We start from the raw sequence: 19332 nt of genomic DNA on the forward strand, positions 1-19332 counted from the left end.
TTCGGGATGGGTGGAGCAGCAGTGGTAAAATATTCACTCTGCGTCCGTGGTTGGTTCTGGATCCCAAGCGAATATTCGAGCTTGATGGATCCAGGGCCTAGAACGTGGAATTGGCCGTAGGGTTGCCTTGCGGGTGTGCTTCCTTGCCTTTGCGTTTCCTTTGCGTCGTACTTGCCGCCTCCTGTGACGGGATCTTGAGAGTTGAGAACTTCTAGGGTGTAGTCAACCAAGTAGTAAATCCGGTTAACCTTTCGGATCTGCACGTGTAAAGGAAAGCTCACTAGGTTGTAGGATCTGGCCAATGTATTATCCTGTTATCACTACCAACACTAGTTTTGCAATTCCCAACCTTCTCCGAGCTCGTACGGCCAATGTAGTTCCGATTCTTGAGGGCAGGAAGGCACTTGCGTGTTACTGTGCAAATTGAAGTCTGTATTGATACTTATGCTTATACCTGCCTGGATTTCTACCTTCTATGTCTTTTACCTGCTAAATCCCTTACTAGGCTCGGCTGCATGTCCTTTCTCTCCTGGACCCACCATCCCAGCTGTGTTGTTATCAGATCCACCGGCTCCATGGCGTAATCATTATGGTCGTCACATTATGGGTACACTTGTCCGGATCCGACCACCCTAATCCACCGCTCTGCAAGTGTACACTCGTCATGGATCTGAGCCCTCCAATCTCCCAGCACTGTCTTACGACGGGTTGTGGTCTTTATCACTCCACGAAAGTTGGAGATTCACTGAATCCACCATCCCCTTATCTTGGATCCAGGTCACTCCGTGTGGGATCCTCACCTCCTTGGATCCGGACTCGGAAGTATGGGATCTGGGACATATCGCGGTGGATCTAGCCTTCTCACTAGTCATTGATGCCAGATCCACCTTCAGATGACACCTACCTTTCTTCCTTCATAAGATCCCCACTCTATCCACCTGTACATAGAATATCCCATATCCCCCTAAGTGAACTCAGGTGAGGGTGGATCCAAGTCTTCCCTTGGTGGATCCCGCCTTCCCGTACGGTATCCATACCAGATCCATCGTCGGCTCATACGGGATGCCGCTTATCATGTCCAATCCACCTCGGGCAGCGTGAATCCCTGCCTGGCAATCCAAATCTTCTCTAACCACTTTAAAATGTCACTGATTCGGGATAGGGACCCCTTGTTAGGTCCATTCTCTCATTTTTGAGAAAGCACTTCACCACACCGCCCTGGTAAGTCCGACAGAACATTGGTGGGTCATGTTATCACTTCTGTCAGGCCTTGGGGCGCCCGCAAGGGTTGCCAGGGTACCAAAGCATCCGGCATATGCTTGGGAGTCGTCGACGTATATGACGACTCCGAGTATGTTTTGATGGTGGCGGCGCCCAGAGGAGGCGCTGGACAAGTGGGTAACTTAGGTTCACAAGCGGGTAACCTAGTTCCGGAGACAGCTGCAGCTGTCACGAACACTGACAATAACGTGTTCAGGGTGGGTAACAGAGTTCCACACACGGTCGCCCAGACCTAAACCGAAGCGGAAGACGTCGGATACGCTTCATCTGTGGGTAACATAGTGCCACACGCGGTCACCCAGACCTTAACTGAAGAGGAAGACGTCGAACTCGCTTCCTGTGTGGGTACCACAGTACCACACGAGGCCACGAGTGCCTCGAATGTCGGCGCTCTGACATCCCCAGACTTGTATAACTAAGCTCCACGTCATGGTCTTCGTCGACGACGACGCCCCCGCCGCCGCCACAAGTCCGATCTGAACTTCGTTCAGATCAACGTCGCTTCACGCGACTCAGTGTCCAGGGACCGGGGTCCTCCGACAAGGCCGGTGGAAGAGTGTTATCACATCTTCGATGGCGAGACCGGTCTACCCGTCAAGGCATCTGGTGTCCACTTGGAACCGTTGCCAGAGGTCCCAGAGATACTGAACCTCGAGGAAATGACGATCGAGTCTTTCCTGACCAACCTCAAGGCTGGAGAGATTGCTGAGATGGTACTCATGAGACCTGAGACCACTCAGGAGGAGCTGAACTCCTCCTCTGTCTTGGACGAGAACGTCCTGGAAGACCTGAACAAGCAGCGTCAGACGCGCTTGGGCTCCGAGATCCTGAAGAAATTCAAGGATCCCGTATATCCTTTGGTGACGGAGTATGCTGATGTGGTGAACAAACACCCACCGACCCAACTCCCACCGGATCAAGGCGTACGGCATGAGATTGATCTCGTGCCTGGCACAAAGTATTGTGTCTCGAGACAATGGCCTCTCCCGTGAGAACAGTGCGAGGTCATTGATGCATTCCTCACTGCGAAAGCGTAGGCAGGCATGGTGCGGGAGTCGAAATCCCCGCACGCGACGCCGACTTTCTGCGTTCGGAAGCCGAACGGAAAGTGGCGTCCGGCTCACGCTTATAACAAGCTGAACAACGCAACGGTGCCGGCCCAAACACCAATTCCACGAAAGGATGTGTTTTTAAACAACATGGTCGGAAGCGTACGGTACAGTGAATTTGGTAGACGGATACTACCAGATCCTGATGCGAGAGAGTGACATCCCGATCACCGTGGTGAGCACTCCAAGCGGCATGCTTTGGGAGTGGCTCGTCATGCCGCAGGGCTTGTCTAACGCCCCGGCGACGTTCAATCGCCTGGTAACGCAATTGTTCCGCCCACTGCGTACCTTCGTACAGACGTACCTCGACGACATATTCGTCCTTAGCCGTGCCGAGGGAGGCAAGACGGCCATAGAGGTGCATCTAGGACACCTCCGTCGAGTGTTGGACGTGATGCGAGCAAACAAGCTCTACGCCAACATCGATAAGTGCGTTTTCGCGTCACCAGAGATTAAGTTCTCGGTTGCTTCGTAAGCAGCGTGGGCGTTCGGGCTGACCCAGACAAGGTCAAGGCCATAGCAGCATGGCCAACGCCCCGATCCCAGAAGGATATTCGAAAGTGGTTGGGCTTGACCATCTACCTTCACAAGTACAGCGCAGGGTACGCGAGCTTCGCTAAGCGCTTGTCGGGATTCCTTCAGAAAGACGTCGACTGGCGCTGGGAGCAAGAGCACCAGGATGCCTTTGACAGCATCAAGGCCAGTCTCCAAGAGGCCCTGTCCTGGCCCTGCCGGGCGAGACGAAGCCGTTTAGCGTCGTCTGCGATGCCTCCGATTACGCCATCTGGTGTGCATTGCAGCAGGCCGACACGGCTGGACACCAACGAGTCATCTCGTTCCAGTCCAGGCAGCTCAAAGCCGCCGAGCGGAACTACCCTGTCCATGACAAGGAGCTCCTGGCAATGAAATATGCCCTTGTGAAGCTCCGTGTTCACCTTCTGGGCTCTAGTCCCTTTGTGATCTACACAGACCACGCGTCCTTGAGGACGGCGACTAACTGGCCTCACCTCTCCCAAAGGATGGCGAGGTGGCTGTCCTTCTTCGCGGAATACAACTTCCGCGTCGAGTACAAGCCGGGCAAACTCAACGTGCTTGCGGACGCCCTCTCTCGGCGTCCCGACTATGAGTTGGCCCACATCACGCGGGTGACAACGGATCTATATGATCGGATACGCATGGCGTATCGAGACGATGAGGCTACCGCGCCTATCGTCAAGTTCCTTATGGCCGGAACCAGCGCAAAGTCCGACTGGCTCTCGTCGCGGCAGCGCTCACGGCTCCATCGATATGAGTTGAAGGAGGGCCTCCTCTATTACCGGGTGGAGCCCACGGATCCTCCACGGGTGGTTGTACCCAACGACGAGGATCTGAAGTTTGACATCCTCGCGGAGGCACATCACGCGCCCTCCTGCGGCCGCTTGGGCCGCGAGAAGACCTTTCTGTCGGTCTCTCAGTCCTTCTGGTAGACCCACATGTACAAGTGGGTCGCCCGGTACGTCAAGACATGTGAAACATGTCAGCGGGTCAAACCCGCGGGGCACTCTTCGGCTCCACTACAGAGCCTGCCCGTACCGGCTGACTGTTGGAAGTCGATGAGTCTTGACTTCATCTTTGCGCTTCCCGCCGACGGACACGGCAACACCGAAATTTTGGTGTTCGTGTGTCGGCTGAGCAAGATGGTACATCTTGCTCCAGTTCCCGTCACTGTTACGGGCGAACAAGCCGCAAGGTTGTTCGTCGATGGCGTGTTCCGCTATCACGGTCTCCCGGAGACGTTTGTCTCGTACCGAGACTCGCGGTTCACCGCTGCGTTTTGGAAAACGCTGTTCCCTTTACTGGGAACTCGTCTGCAGATGTCCACTGCGGACCATCCGCAGACAGACGGCCAAACAGAGCGCGTCAATCGAGTGCTCGAGGACACTCTGCGCAGTGTGGGTGCGGCAGCACCACGTACGTGGTCGACGCAGCTTCCAGTTGCTGGGTTTGCGCTCAACAACGCGGTGTACGCGTCCACGGGGTTCACGCCGTTCTACTTGAACGGCTTCCGCCACCCCAGAGTGCCTCTCACTCTTCGAGGAGACACTGACTCCTCTATTCTAAGTGGGGGGGGGAGGCTCGGAAAGCCCTTTCCTCCCAGGTCTCGGATGTGAGACCAGTTTCGCTGCGGAAACAGGTGGAATCCTTTATGGATACCAAGCTGAACATTGTCAGCAGGTTCCGCGATGCCATGGCAGCGGCCCAAGATAAACAAAAGGAGTACTCAGACAAACAAGGAAGAGGAAACTTAAGTATATTTGAGGTTGGGGACTTAGTGTTACTAGAACGAGGAACCTACCTCTTGACACTGTCAGCTCTGTCAGCAGCAACAAGCTGAAGCACCGCTTCATCAGACCATTTGCAGTCCTGGCCAGACATGATGCGTCGTACACCATTGACTTGCCTAAGTCAATGACGACGCACCTGGCGCTCTATGTTCGACGTCTTAAGCGGTACGTTGATCCGCAGGGGGTTGCTGACTCGCAGATCCCCTTGGCCCAGCTCGTCGAAGCGAGGGCCGACCACAGACATCGACGAGGGCGTCGGAGCAGGCACCCAAGCCTCGGTCTGAGAGGCAAAGCTGCGTCAAGACCGTACACCAGAGGGGCCCCGTACGAACGGACCCCGGCGCCATACGCCGAGTACGTTGAGTTCGCCGGGTACGCACCATACGCGTACGTCAAATGCGGCTCCGGACGTGGCAACAAAGCCTCGATCCGTCGGATCATGCGATAGGCCTCGTCCAGATCGGACGAAGAGGCCCGGCGATCCACCCGCAGGTGCAGGCTCGCGACCTCTCGTTCCACCAGGTCCAGGCGGCCCGCAAGGCGAGCGAGCTCGCCCTGATTTCCCGCCTGGGCGGCAGCATTGCCGCCAGTCCCAAGGCCAAGTGCAATCTCAAGCACGAGGACACCTTGACGGAGCCGGTCAACCTCAGGGTCCTGTGTCGGACCCGCAGTCGGAGCACTCGGACGAGAGTGGCTCTCGGGAGGCGCCGAGTACTCGTACTCGTACGAGGGCCTCTCCGCCCCTGCTTGACCGGAATGGAGAAGTCCACTTCCACGTGGAGCGGATCCTCCTGGAGCAACGGGTCGCGGTAAGCGACAGCTCCTCGTGAAGTGGAGGGGTTATGCCCACTCCGAGAACTCGTGGGAGCCGATTGATCGGCTCCTGATTGACTGCCCGAAGGCTGTCGCAATCTGGGAACAGAAGCGGCGGTAGCTTCATAAGTAGTCCGGGGCTTCTTGCCCGAACGGGGTACGGACGATGAATACATACCGTACCCGCGCTCATCGTGAGCGCTAGAAGCCGCGCGCTTCAGGATGCCCCTTGGCAGCATACGCTTGCTGATCAAGTGGGCAAACCTCACACGAAGATCACGCTGCTCCAGGATGCGGGACAACAGCTGATCTTCATGGAGTTCCCGTAACTCCGTGGGTGAGTACTTTAAGGACTCCACCCAAGCCCAGAACATGTCCTCACAAGAGCTCCACGTGGGACAGTTCTCGGGCATAACCCAGGGGTACTCCCAAAGTGGATAGAGACCACCCCGGCTCTCGCGCTTCTTACGACATGTAGTGAAGTCCTTAAGCGGGATGCGGTGTGGCGCAAGAAGCACACACCGAGCCGCCTCCAAGCTGTCAACAAACAACTGTTTCTTCTGAACAAGAGTACGCTCGTACACACCCCTAGAGGTGTGACCTCCTACAAGACCACGAGGAGCGACGAGAAGCTCCAGGAAGAAGTCAGCCCACAGCTCTCCTCGGGAGGCCAATACCCTCTTGCCTTTATGACAGCTCCATGACTGACGGGTGCCACCACCGAACCCCCACGCAGGAGAATTTCCACGTTGCCAAGCGTATGCTGCTGGTCGAGGTCATTCGAGACCTCCCGGGGCTCAGATATTGCACCCTCTTCCTCTTCTTCCTCCTTCTCGTCCTCTTCATCCGAGGAGTCGAAGAGGCCCCGATGGGAGTACCGAGCTTTCTGCTCCTCGCAGAGTGGAGACTTAGAAGCCGTACGCTTCTTAGAAGGCTCGGCGCCTTCGGGTTTAGTGGCCTTAGCACGCGCAAGACCCTCGGCAAGCGAGCGACGTTTGCGAGGTTTCTCTTCCTCATCGCCATCTGTTTTGACCTTAGCCTTGACGGTCGGACTCTCAGAGCGCATAGACGTCCTGGGACTGTGATCACCTTGATCACTAGCGAGCGACTGGACGCTGTCGTCCTTGTGCTCACTGGGCACTGGGCTGTGCCCACCCGCATAGCCCGCAGGAGCATCGTGCGTGCTCTCAGACTCGGCTTCGTCCTCACTGCCAAAGTCGAGCTCACGTTCAGCGAGCCGAGGGTTTGGACGATTGTCTGGAGAGGCCGAGGGCGACGGGCTGCGGCGCTTGCTTGTTCGCTTGCCCACAGCCGTGTCGCCCGATGAACCGATCGCCTCGGAGGGCACCTGAGTAGCCTCTTGAAGTGCCGAGCCTTTGCCGTGAGGCTTAGTGCTCTTGGCTTGCGTCTTTCCGGCAGCAGCCTTGGAGTGTGTCGCAATTTTCCATGGTACTTAGCGTAGGGCGCTGTCGATGGTTCGCTGCATGAAGTTACTCGATTTCTCATGTATGCAGCAGCTCGGACAGCGTACTCCCATAGGCTGTGGGGTAAACCAGCTTGGATCAGCATTATCCGTGCCGCCTCGATGAGTGTTCGGTTCGTTCTTTCCACCACACCATTCTGGTAGTGTACGTCGGGCTCAGAAAATTGTCGTCCCAGGCCTGCTTCATCACATAGAGTATTAAACTCTCGTTGATGAATTCCCCTCCATTGTCTGCTCGTAGAAAACGGATTTTTCTTGAGTCTTCACGGTTTTTAATCATAAGTAGGAACTTTTTAAAGCACTCCACAGCTTCATCCTTCGTCTTGATAAAGTACACGTGAGTATAGTTCAGCCACTTGATTACCAGCATGTAGTGGTTCCCATGGATGCTTCGCTGGTACTTCCCTGCAAGGTCTGCATGGCAAAGTAGATCCTTCTCTTCTTGAGGTGCCGGGCGACTGGATATCTTGCCAAGTGTACAGTCTTCACATGGACGGTCCAGGTTTTTCCGGAGCCAATAATCTTTAGACCTTTTACTAACCCACTCCTTTCAAGCTCAATAACGCCTTGGTAGTGCAAATGCCCAATCGTCTGCGCCAGTCCTCAAGTGAGTTTGGAGGGATCATAGTCGCTGAAGACGTCGTTGCCGCTGCCACACCATCTTCTGCACTCAATCTGGTATTACTTTCTTCTTGGTAGCCATAAACTCCATTAATCATCTTTACTCGGAGGAGCGGAGGGCCGTAGACTACACACCCATCTTCAGTAAAGTCACACTTATAACCACGCTGAGATAGTTTCGATACTGAAAGTAGGGTTTTCTCTAGACCTGGTATAAACACTACTTCGTCAATTTTGGCCCCTTTAGTCCCAAATAAGACCAGTGAGCCCCATTGATCACCTTTCATAACATTCCCATCCGGAAGTTCCACCTCGTGAGCTGCACATTGCTGTAGATTAGTCAGCAGCCTTGCTTTCCCAGTACTGTGGTGAGAAGCCGCCGAGTCAATGTACAGCGGAAAGTTTTGAGTTTCAGGGTCAAACGGAAATAACTCGGTGTCCGTCAACACCCCGTGTCTTTAACCATGGCTCTCGTTTTGTTCGCCTTGAGCTTCACGGCTACGGGCTTGCTGGACGACATGACGATCGTGGTAGTTTGTCGTGTGTCTTCGTTCATTGCATGTCTTGCACAAAGCGTCTGAGAAGTCCCAACGGGGCCTAGGGACCTTGGCAGTAGTAGCCGAAGCTGCCACTATTTCGGGGTTTCATGTCACTGCCATCTCGGCTAAAACCTTCGCTGCGTCGCTTGTTAGGATTAATTTTTCCATCACTTGTGGCTAGTTTGGTCAGTAGGACCACTGCGCTTTCAAGTTTTCCGGTAACGTCCTCCGCTTCTTGATCGAGTTTGGCTTCCAGATCAACACGGAAGCGAGGGTAAGCATGGTTGATGAAAGTACTCAGCGCCTGCTGCTCAGTATACGAGTTGACTTTGCCACGATTCTGTCCTGCTGCAATCTGGGAGAGTCGGTGAGCATAGGTAGCATATGTTTCCTGGGAAAATTTGCGTGTGTTCGCCACAGTGACTGCAATCGTCTGCACCGGAAGCTTACACCGGAAGTTCTCCATGAACTTGTTCGCGAGGCCACAGAAAGAGTCCTTCGGGAGGTTAGAGCTGTTGCGGTTGTACCAAGTACCAGCTTCTCTCGTAAGTCGGGAGGCAAGAACACCGCACTTCACCGTTTCCGGCCACTTTCGCGATGTGAGTGTCTCTGCCAGGTGTATCTGTACTTTGAGTCGCTCCAACCAATCATAAGCGCCAGGGTCTACGAATCCATCCTTGGTCGATCCATCAAAGGGCTCATTAGTGATCAATTTGAGGTCTATCTTCGTTCTTGTCGCGCGTGTCCCCACTGCTCCACTTTTAGTCGTTGGAGCAGGCTCATCTTCCACTTGTTCAAAGTCTGAATCATCGTTAAAAGACATGATAGAAGGGAAGTCGAGTCTTGCGGCTGTTAACCTGTTAGTTTCCAGGAACATCAAAGAATGAATTAGATGTTTTATCTGCGCGATCCAGAGGGAGTGGGTACCTATCTAGCGTCATCAGAGGCACTACCGTGATTCCTCCTTTTTGTGTCATCAGCTGAGCTGACCAGTTACAACAGGACGCACTACTGTCGCCAAAGTACGTTTAACAAACGTCTTACCCATATAGTAATTTCGACCAATTATTAATTTCTTTACAACGTGGCAGGATTCGCAGGGCAAGTGGCAACGCATGGTGAGTATGCTACCTGCCACACGAACGGAGACTCAGCGACTCCACGAGACTTTCGACCATCTATTAGAAAAATACCAGGCGAGTCCACGCGATCTGTCCCGTTCGGGAGAAATACTTCTTGCAAATTTTCGGTGCGTCGGACTGGGTAAAGTTTTTCTCGTTAAAACTACATTGTAATAGCACGTTGAATCATCATCCAGAGGAGCTTATTCGAGAGGTTACGTGCGACCTGAGCGAGGCCTGATGCTGTTGCGTGTGCACAATGAGCTGCGACTTTGAGTTGAAGCGTATCTGTAACGGGGAACGTAGCCCTAAGTGTACCCTGGTTACATGAAGTGTGACACTTCACACTTCAGGAGTATGACACGTCATACTCCGGAATATTTGGTACAAGGTACCAAGGTCGTTCAAAGCCAACCATTGGTTAAACGACATTGCATTCTATAGGAAATTTATAGTTTGTATTAAACCCAAACTTAATCTACCTATAAATATACTCAGTTTACAATCTACCTTATTTAGGTCACTTCGCTCTCTTTAACTAAAGAGGGGACCTGTGAACTGCCGTTCACTGAGAGTTTGTATACTCTCGGAAGATACCTTCCTCTAGCGCAAGGTGCTGTGTGACCCCGTCACACTTGGTAGCACTCGTAGTCAATCCACGCCACCGCGGGTAGACTACCTGAACCTCTCCGAAGTTCATTCCCATGGATAGGAACGACTTCTCCCATATGAACGACTCTCAGTTCGAGTCGGTTCGGAAGATGGCAGGCATCTTCGGGATGGAGGTTCTGCAGAGCCTGGTGGTGTCAACACCGTCTGAGCAGCTCGAACGCGTCAATGCTGGGACGGAAACAATAAAAGAGTCGTGTAAAAGTACGTAGTTACCTTCATCCATCACATAGTAGCATCTGCTGAGTCTCAGCTTTCCGTGTTCACGGCAACCAGAGCCCAACCGACAGACTGAAATGCATTTGACGCGTACGAGCAGGACCTCATCGCACATGTGCGGGAGAACCTGCAGGCTCCGGCGGCGGAAGCAAATCCGCCTCACCCGAAGCCAATACGGCTGAAGGTTAAGCCGTATGAAGGGAAGGAAGGCGAGAACCTTCACTTCTGGGTCCGAGAAGTAGAGCTCGCGATGGACGCGGCTCTGATCTCGACCGAGCAGCTGCGTGTTGCTTTTGCACTCTCCAACCTTAGCGGCCGTGCTAAGAGTTGGGTGTACACACGGGAAGCAACATCCCCTGGATGTTTCACATCCTGGGCCCAGCTGTGCGAACAGCTCCGAGCCGCGTTCCGCCCGGCGAACTACGAGTATCGCCAGCGTTCGCGCTTCCTCGCGTGTAAACAAGGAAGGAGCGAACTGCACGAGTATGTGCAAGAGATACGGGAGCTCACGGCGTCCCTAGTGGGAAACCCACTCAACGAACACATCAAGATGACTGTGTTCATGGACGGCCTTCGAGTGGGCCCCGCACGCACTCAGCTGTTCCGGGTGCAGTCAAGCACCCTTGAAGAGGCGATTCAAGTGGCCCTTCAAGAAGAGTACAGCCATCGCCTGGCGCGTACGCCGGCCTCCGCGTGGCCGGGGAGCTCCTTGTCGGCTCCCGGTCGAACACGCCCCAACGGACCAGTTCCCATGGAACTCGGGTCCGCCGAACAGCGTGACATCCGCTGCTTCGAATGTGGGAAGATGGGCCACTTTAAGAGAGGCAGTCCCGCGGAAAGACTCCGCAGACGGTCCTTCCCCAAGCCCGTCCTCAAGGGTCGCTGGCAGAAGCCAGGATCCCGGGGACAGGGGAACGCCGGGAACCAGTAGGGGCGGGGCGCCCTACTGGGGAAGAACTAAGTCTTCGTGATGGGTGCGCGGGTGGCGCGTACCACGGGGACTTAGCCCCTGAGAGTCTTCGCACTCTCGAATCGGCGAAGAGCAGCGGCGGGTTGCTCGTAGTACACGGATGTGTACGGGGATACGATCATCCCTTTAGAATCTTGATCGATTCTGGGGCGTCGAAGCATTTCGCACGCCGCCAGACGGTTGCTCGCAACAGCAACAAGTTGTCAGATGCTTTGAGAGAAAGCAAGGGCAACGGGACGGTGTCAGTGCGACTGGCCGACGGGGAGGTCGTGGAGGTCGTCACTGTCCCCAACAAGTGGATCTGGCCGTCAAGTTTGAAGACTTTGACAGCCTCAAACAGTTCACTGTTCTCGATATGGATCCATATGATATGATCCTGGGCATGCCCTGGCTTAAGAAGCACCGCAAAGGTCAAACACGTCTCAGCATCCGACGCCTGATCTCTCATGAGAGCCGACTTGACTTTGCTGATCCATGTTCGCGCTTGGGCTTCGTCTTGATCCTTGCCCGTGAACTCCTTCAGATTCGATATGGCTGAGATCCGTACCCTCTGGATCATAGACGATCCACTCGTCCCGGCTACGGCTGTTGCTACCGCCGCTGGCGAAGGGGATGGGCCATCCAGATCATTTGCGTCGAGCTCATCAGTTGAGTTGTCTCCCTCCACTGACTCCATCTCCACGTCTCGTGCTCCATGTTCGTGGAACACTTGCGCTTGCGGCTTGGGCGCTCTCATGCCTTGGTTGGCCAGGAAACGACTCATCGCAGCTTCGAAGTGTCGTTGCAGGGTGCCCGAGGAAGTGTCGGAAGAGCCTGTGGCCGTCTGGTCCACTGGCGAGACAGGATCTGTGCGGCGATTCCCTTGAACCCGATCTGACGATAATCCCACTGGCTCCTTGCTGGATCTGGCTCGATCTTGGTTGGATTGTATCAGATCATTGGTAGGGCCTCCTGGATGCCGAGTCTTCACACTCGAGGGCGCTTCCTGTCCTTGGATCCTCGCCCGCGCTTCCAGCATGGATGCCCTGGAGGGTCCCAATGTCATGCGTCGGGGCTCGGACGACGTGTCTGACCCATCCTCAGCCCGTGGATTCGTAGTTCGAGGATGCAGCTCGGCTGATCATCGGCGACAACAGTGAGCGAGCTTTCTCTGGTGATGATGGACTTGACTCTGACGTAGAGGTACCGCGTCGCGGATTCTATGAGATCCAAGTCTAGCTCGAAGATATCCTCTGCATCAAACACACCAGCTACGATGCCTGAATCCGTAAGCAAACGTAATAGATCCTTGACTACCACCAACTGGTTCGCCCTTTTCGTTGGTGCTCTCACCGGCTCCCTTGGATCTTCGATCTGTCGTGGATTCAGGATCCGCATGACAGGATCTAGATGCAGAAAATCGCGTAGAGCTTGGTGGCGATACACAAACTCGAGATCCTTGTCGGACCAGCTTGACCTGGATCCAGCTTGGTCTATTTCCGACTCTGGAGCTTGCATCTTCTTTCGCGTAGTCTTATTGGTGTTCGTCTTCTTTCTCGTTTTTTCGACTACTGGGCTTGGGTTTAGGTACGGTGTTAGCTTAGCCGGTAAAACCTGCAAATCCATTCTGTTTCGCCCTCACTTTCCCTTGATTTGTTAGCGGATCTTGACGTAAGTCAAGATCCGCAGGGGTCTCCGAGGGGACCTGGGGAGGATAGAGCAGCTTCTCTTTTAGATCCGGATCCGGATCCACCTCTCTTCCGTCGACAGCGTTTCTCCCAGGACTCCATCGATCCGCGGATCTGCTTCATTCAGCAGCGTCTCCGATGACGCCTTTTCCCCTGGCTCAATCTTCACTTGAGCGTCTTCTTGGGACTCATGGTGAAATCCCGAGTCCCCAAACGATCCGGGCACGCGTATCATTGTAGCGTAGCGGGATCAGCAAAATCTGCGAGATTGCTGGATCCAACTTACCAAAAGCGCCCAAACACCGACTAACGGAGGGGGTCCCCCGATGATCCGTGCTCTGCTGAACTTTTCTCACCTTGTGTACCCGTCGGGAGGGCGGGAATTTGGTCTCTCGGTAACTCTCGAAACGCTCAAGTGGTGAAGCTTGAGTGTCCTGGCGAGACGTGGGGATGGGTGGAGCAGCAGTGGTAAAATATTCACTCTGCGTCCGTAGTTGGTTCTGGATCCCAAGCGAATATTCGAGCTTGATGGATCCAGGGCCTAGAACGTGGAATTGGCCGTAGGGTTGCCTTGCGGGTATGTTTCCTTGCCTTTGCGTTTCCTTTGCGTCGTACTTGCCGCCTCCTGTGACGGGATCTTGAGAGTTGAGAACTTCTAGGGTGTAGTCAACCAAGTAGTAAATCCGGTTAGCCTTTCGGATCTGCACGTGTAAAGGAAAGCTCACTAGGTTGTAGGATCTGGCCAATGTATTATCCAGTTATCACTACCAACACTAGTTTTGCAATTCCCAACCTTCTCCGAGCTCGTACGGCCAATGTAGTTCCGATTCTTGAGGGCAGGAAGGCACTTGCGTGTTACTGTGCAAATTGAAGTCTGTATTGATACTTATGCCTATACCTGCCTGGATTTCTACCTTCTATGTCTTTTACCTGCTAAATCCCTTACTAGGCTCGGCTGCATGTCCTTTCTCTCCTGGACCCACCATCCCAGCTGTATTATTATCAGATCCACCGGCTCCATGGCGTAATCATTATGGTCGTCACATTATGGGTACACTTGTCCGGATCCGACCACCCTAATCCACCGCTCTGCAAGTGTACACTCGTCATGGATCTGAGCCCTCCAATCTCCCAGCACTGTCTTACGACGGGTTGTGGTCTTTATCACTCCACGAAAGTTGGAGATTCACTGAATCCACCATCCCCTTATCTTGGATCCAGGTCACTCCGTGTGGGATCCTCACCTCCTTGGATCCGGACTCGGAAGTATGGGATCTGGGACATATCGCGGTGGATCTAGCCTTCTCACTAGTCATTGATGCCAGATCCACCTTCAGATGACACCTACCTTTCTTCCTTCATAAGATCCCCACTCTATCCACCTGTACATAGAATATCCCATATCCCCCTAAGTGAACTCAGGTGAGGGTGGATCCAAGTCTTCCCTTGGTGGATCCCGCCTTCCCGTACGGTATCCATACCAGATCCATCGTCGGCTCATACGGGATGCCGCTTATCATGTCCAATCCACCTCGGGCAGCGTGAATCCCTGCCTGGCAATCCAAATCTTCTCTAACCACTTTAAAATGTCACTGATTCGGGATAGGGACCCCTTGTTAGGTCCATTCTCTCATTTTTGAGAAAGCACTTCACCACACCGCCCTGCTAAGTCCGACAGAACATTGGTGGGTCATGTTATCACTTCTGTCAGGCCTTGGGGCGCCCGCAAGGGTTGCCAGGGTACCAAAGCATCCGGCATATGCTTGGGAGTCGTCGACGTATATGACGACTCCGAGGATGTTTTGATGGTGGCAGCGCCCAGAGGAGGCGCTGGACAAGTGGGTAACTTAGGTCCACAAGCGGGTAACCTAGTTCCGGAGACAGCTGCAGCTGTCACGAACACTGACAATAACGTGTTCAGGGTGGGTAATAGAGTTCCACACACGGTCGCCCAGACCTAAACCGAAGCGGAAGACGTCGGATACGCTTCCTGTGTGGGTAACATAGTGCCACACGCGGTCACCCAGACCTTAACTGAAGAGGAAGACGTCGAACTCGCTTCCTGTGTGGGTACCACAGTACCACACGAGGCCACGAGTGCCTCGAATGTCGGCGCTCTGACATCCCCAGACTTGTATAACTAAGCTCCACGTCATGGTCTTCGTCGACGACGACGCCCCCGCCGCCGCCACAAGTCCGATCTGAACTTCGTTCAGATCAACGTCGCTTCACGCGACTCAGTGTCCAGGGACCGGGGTCCTCCGACAAGGCCGGTGGAAGAGTGTTATCACATCTTCGATGGCGAGACCGGTCTACCCGTCAAGGCATCTGGTGTCCACTTGGAACCGTTGCCAGAGGTCCCAGAGATACTGAACCTCGAGGAAATGACGATCGAGTCTTTCCTGACCAACCTCAAGGCTGGAGAGATTGCTGAGATGGTACTCATGAGACCTGAGACCACTCAGGAGGAGCTGAACTCCTCCTCTGTCTTGGACTAGAACGTCCTGGAAGACCTGAACAAGCAGCGTCAGACGCGCTTGGGCTCCGAGATCCTGAAGAAATTCAAGGATCCCGTATATCCTTTGGTGACGGAGTATGCTGATGTGGTGAACAAACACCCACCGACCCAACTCCCACCGGATCAAGGCGTACGGCATGAGATTGATCTCGTGCCTGGCACAAAGTATTGTGTCTCGAGACAATGGCCTCTCCCGTGAGAACAGTGCGAGGTCATTGATGCATTCTTCACTGCGAAAGCGTAGGCAGGCATGGTGCGGGAGTCGAAATCCCCGCACGCGACGCCGACTTTCTGCGTTCGGAAGCCGAACGGAAAGTGGCGTCCGACTCACGCTTATAACAAGCTGAACAACGCAACGGTGCCGGCCCAAACACCAATTCCACGAAAGGATGTGTTTTTAAACAACATGGTCGGAAGCGTACGGTACAGTGAATTTGGTAGACGGATACTACCAGATCCTGATGCGAGAGAGTGACATCCCGATCACCGTGGTGAGCACTCCAAGCGGCATGCTTTGGGAGTGGCTCGTCATGCCGCAGGGCTTGTCTAACGCCCCGGCGACGTTCAATCGCCTGGTAACGCAATTGTTCCGCCCACTGCGTACCTTCGTACAGACGTACTTCGGCGACATATTCGTCCTTAGCCGTGCCGAGGGAGGCAAGACGGCCATGGAGGTGCATCTAGGACACCTCCGTCGAGTGTTGGACGTAATGCGAGCGAACAAGCTCTACGCCAACATCGACAAGTGCGTTTTTGCGTCACCAGAGATTAAAGTTCTCGGTTGCTTCGTAAGCAGCGTGGGCGTTCGGGCTGACCCAGACAAGGTCAAGGCCATAACAGCATGGCTGACGCCCCGATTCCAAAAGGATCTTCGAAAGTGGTTGGGCTTGACCAACTACCTTCACAAGTACAGCGCAGGGTACGCGAGCTTCGCTAAGCGCTTGTCGGGATTCCTTCAGAAAGACGTCGACTGGCGCTGGGAGCAAGAGCACCAGGATGCCTTTGACAGCATCAAGGCCAGTCTCCAAGAGGCCCTGTCCTGGCCCTGCCGGGCGAGACGAAGCCGTTTAGCGTCGTCTGCGATGCCTCCGATTACGCCATCTGGTGTGCTTTGCAGCAGGCCGACACGGCTGGACACCAACGAGTCATCTCGTTCCAGTCCAGGCAGCTCAAAGCCGCCGAGCGGAACTACCCTGTCCATGACAAGGAGCTCCTGGCAATGAAATATGCCCTTGTGAAGTTCCGTGTTCACCTTCTGGGCTCTAGTCCCTTTGTGATCTACACAGACCACGCGTCCTTGAGGACGGCGACTAACTGGCCTCACCTCTCCCAAAGGATGGCGAGGTGGCTGTCCTTCTTCGCGGAATACAACTTCCGCGTCGAGTTCAAGCCGGGCAAACTCAACGTGCTTGCGGACGCCCTCTCTCGGCGTCCCGACTATGAGTTGGCCCACATCACGCGGGTGACAACGGATCTATATGATCGGATACGCATGGCGTATCGAGACGATGAGGCTACCGCGCCTATCGTCAAGTTCCTTATGGCCGGAACCAGCGCAAAGTCCGACTGGCTCTCGTCGCGGCAGCGCTCACGGCTCCATCGATATGAGTTGAAGGAGGGCCTCCTCTATTACCGGGTGGAGCCCACGGATCCTCCACGGGTGGTTGTACCCAACGACGAGGATCTGAAGTTTGACATCCTCGCGAAGGCACATCACGCGCCCTCCTGCGGCCGCTTGGGCCGCGAGAAGACCTTTCTGTCGGTCTCTCAGTCCTTCTGGTGGACCCACATGTATAAGTGGGTCGCCCGGTACGTCAAGACATGTGAAACATGTCAGCGGGTCAAACCCGCGGGGCACTCTTCGGCTCCACTACAGAGCCTGCCCGTACCGGCTGACTGTTGGAAGTCGATGAGTCTTGACTTCATCTTTGCGCTTCCCGCCGACGGACACGGCAACACCGGAATTTTGGTGTTCGTGTGTCGGCTGAGCAAGATGGTACATCTTGCTCCAGTTCCCGTCACTGTTACGGGCGAACAAGCCGCAAGGTTGTTCGTCGATGGCGTGTTCCGCTATCACGGTCTCCCGGAGACGTTTGTCTCGGACCGAGACTCGCGGTTCACCGCTGCGTTTTGGAAAACGCTGTTCCCTTTACGGGGAACTCGTCTGCAGATGTCCACTGCGGACCATCCGCAGACAGACGGCCAAACAGAGCGCGTCAATCGAGTGCTCGAGGACACGCTGCGCAGTGTGGCTGCGGCAGCACCACGTAGTGGTCGACGCAGCTTCCAGTTGTTGAGTTTGCGCTCAACAACGCGGTGCACGCGTCCACGGGGTTCACGCCGTTCTACTTGAGCGGCTTCCGACACCCCAGAGTGCCTCTCACTCTTCGAGGAGACACTGACTCCTCTATTCTAAGTGGGGGGGGAGGCTCGGAAAGCCCTTTCCTCCCAGGTCTCGGATGTGAGATCAGTTTCGCTGCGGAAACAGGTGAAATCCTTTATGGATACCAAGCTGAACATTGTCAGCAGGTTCCGCGATGCCATGGCAGCGGCCCAAGATAAACAAAAGGAGTACTCAGACAAACAAGGAAGAGGAAACTTAAGTATATTTGAGGTTGGGGACTTAGTGTTACTACACCTTTGCCAGTCCAAATCGGCGACAGTGTAAAGCAAAGCGATATGAAGTAACTTAAGTGACAAATAAATTTTTAATTTTTATTTTCAAAAATTGACTTTAGAGCAATGGCGATTTAGTGCAGAGCTAACTGGTGGTCGGCATCAAAACCTCTTCTTCTGGCATCATGCCAACAGAACCAAAGCATGGCCTCGCGGCCCGGACACGCGTTCTCGACGCACACAAGGCTGGGCAGGACTGGGCCTTAGTAGCCGATTGCAACGGAATTCCAGCTACAACGGCTCGGACTATCGTCGAGCGAGGAACCCCGGACATCAAGAAGAGAGGCGGCGCGCGGGCGACATGCACTAAGTGCACGCCGGAGATGGAGGAGGCCCTCGTAGAATACCTGGAGGATAACTGCCAATACACGCTCGTGCAGATGCAGGAGATGCTGCACTTCGACTTTGGAGTTCGTGTCAGCACCTCCACAATAAGTAAGAAATTGTGTGACAAGTTGTATACTGTGAAACATGTAATAAGCTCTATTTTAATTTATATTTTATTTGTATTGTACTAATGGCTAGTGTTTATTGCATAGGTTCGAGTTGAGCCAGAAACATGTAACAACGATGTGAATATCGAAAAGAGGAGGGAGTTTGGTGAAGCATTGCTGGCTCATGAGCGCAAGGGGTCTTTCATTGTGTATTACGATGAAACAAATTTTAATTTGTATTGCAAACGTACACAGGGCCGAGCTCTAATTGGCCAGCGTGCTGTTGTCAAACTCCCGCCCTCCAAAGGAGCGAACCTGCAGCTGCAATGCGCCGTGTCACCTGAGGTGGGCCTGGTGCACTACGCTAAACAGAGAGGCAGCATTAAAATGGAGGTCAATGCTGCGTTTGTGGACGCGGTGTACGAGGCGGTCAAGCGCCACGACGTGTACCGCGACCACTTCGCTGGCAAGACGGTTGTCATTGTCTTAGACAACGCTCCTGCTCATAGCCAGACTGAGGATCTGATTACTGAGCAGGAGGACTTGGAGCTGTTGCGGTTGGCGCCATACTCCCCCATGTGTAACCCGATTGAGGGTACGTTTTACAGACAATTATAGCGTGCACATGTACTAACATTTGTGTCTATTTTACTGTGCGGCAGGGTGTTTTAGTGTATTAAAAGCACGCATTAAGGCTTATCTTGCCTTAAGTCATGACGTAATGTTTCTTGCTCCACACGGAGAGAAAACAGAGCGCCGGATGCAGCTGCTTGAAAACGCTGCAGAGCATAGCTTGCCATGTATGAATCTGCGCTTGGTTAACAAGATGGCGCGCCACTGTGCGTTGTCAGTGGCGGCAGCTATTCGTAGCGAACCTATGGAGTACGG

The 19332-nt window shown here is 54.1% G+C and overlaps 1 protein-coding gene across 1 annotated transcript; it reads left to right on the forward strand.

Annotated features, from left to right (window-relative positions):
* Nucleotides 1-18135: 18135 nt before the first annotated feature.
* On the forward strand, nt 18136-19124 carry PITG_17647 (uncharacterized protein; the record flags this gene model as incomplete). Its single annotated transcript, XM_002896463.1, has 3 exons — nt 18136-18420; nt 18700-19039; nt 19117-19124. The coding sequence occupies 3 exons, from the start codon at nt 18136-18138 to the stop codon at nt 19122-19124; spliced, it is 633 nt and encodes a 210-aa protein (XP_002896509.1).
* Nucleotides 19125-19332: the final 208 nt, after the last annotated feature.

This window comes from Phytophthora infestans, genomic scaffold, assembly GCF_000142945.1.
Source record: "Phytophthora infestans T30-4 supercont1.59 genomic scaffold, whole genome shotgun sequence".
Lineage (NCBI taxonomy): Eukaryota > Oomycota > Peronosporomycetes > Peronosporales > Peronosporaceae > Phytophthora > Phytophthora infestans.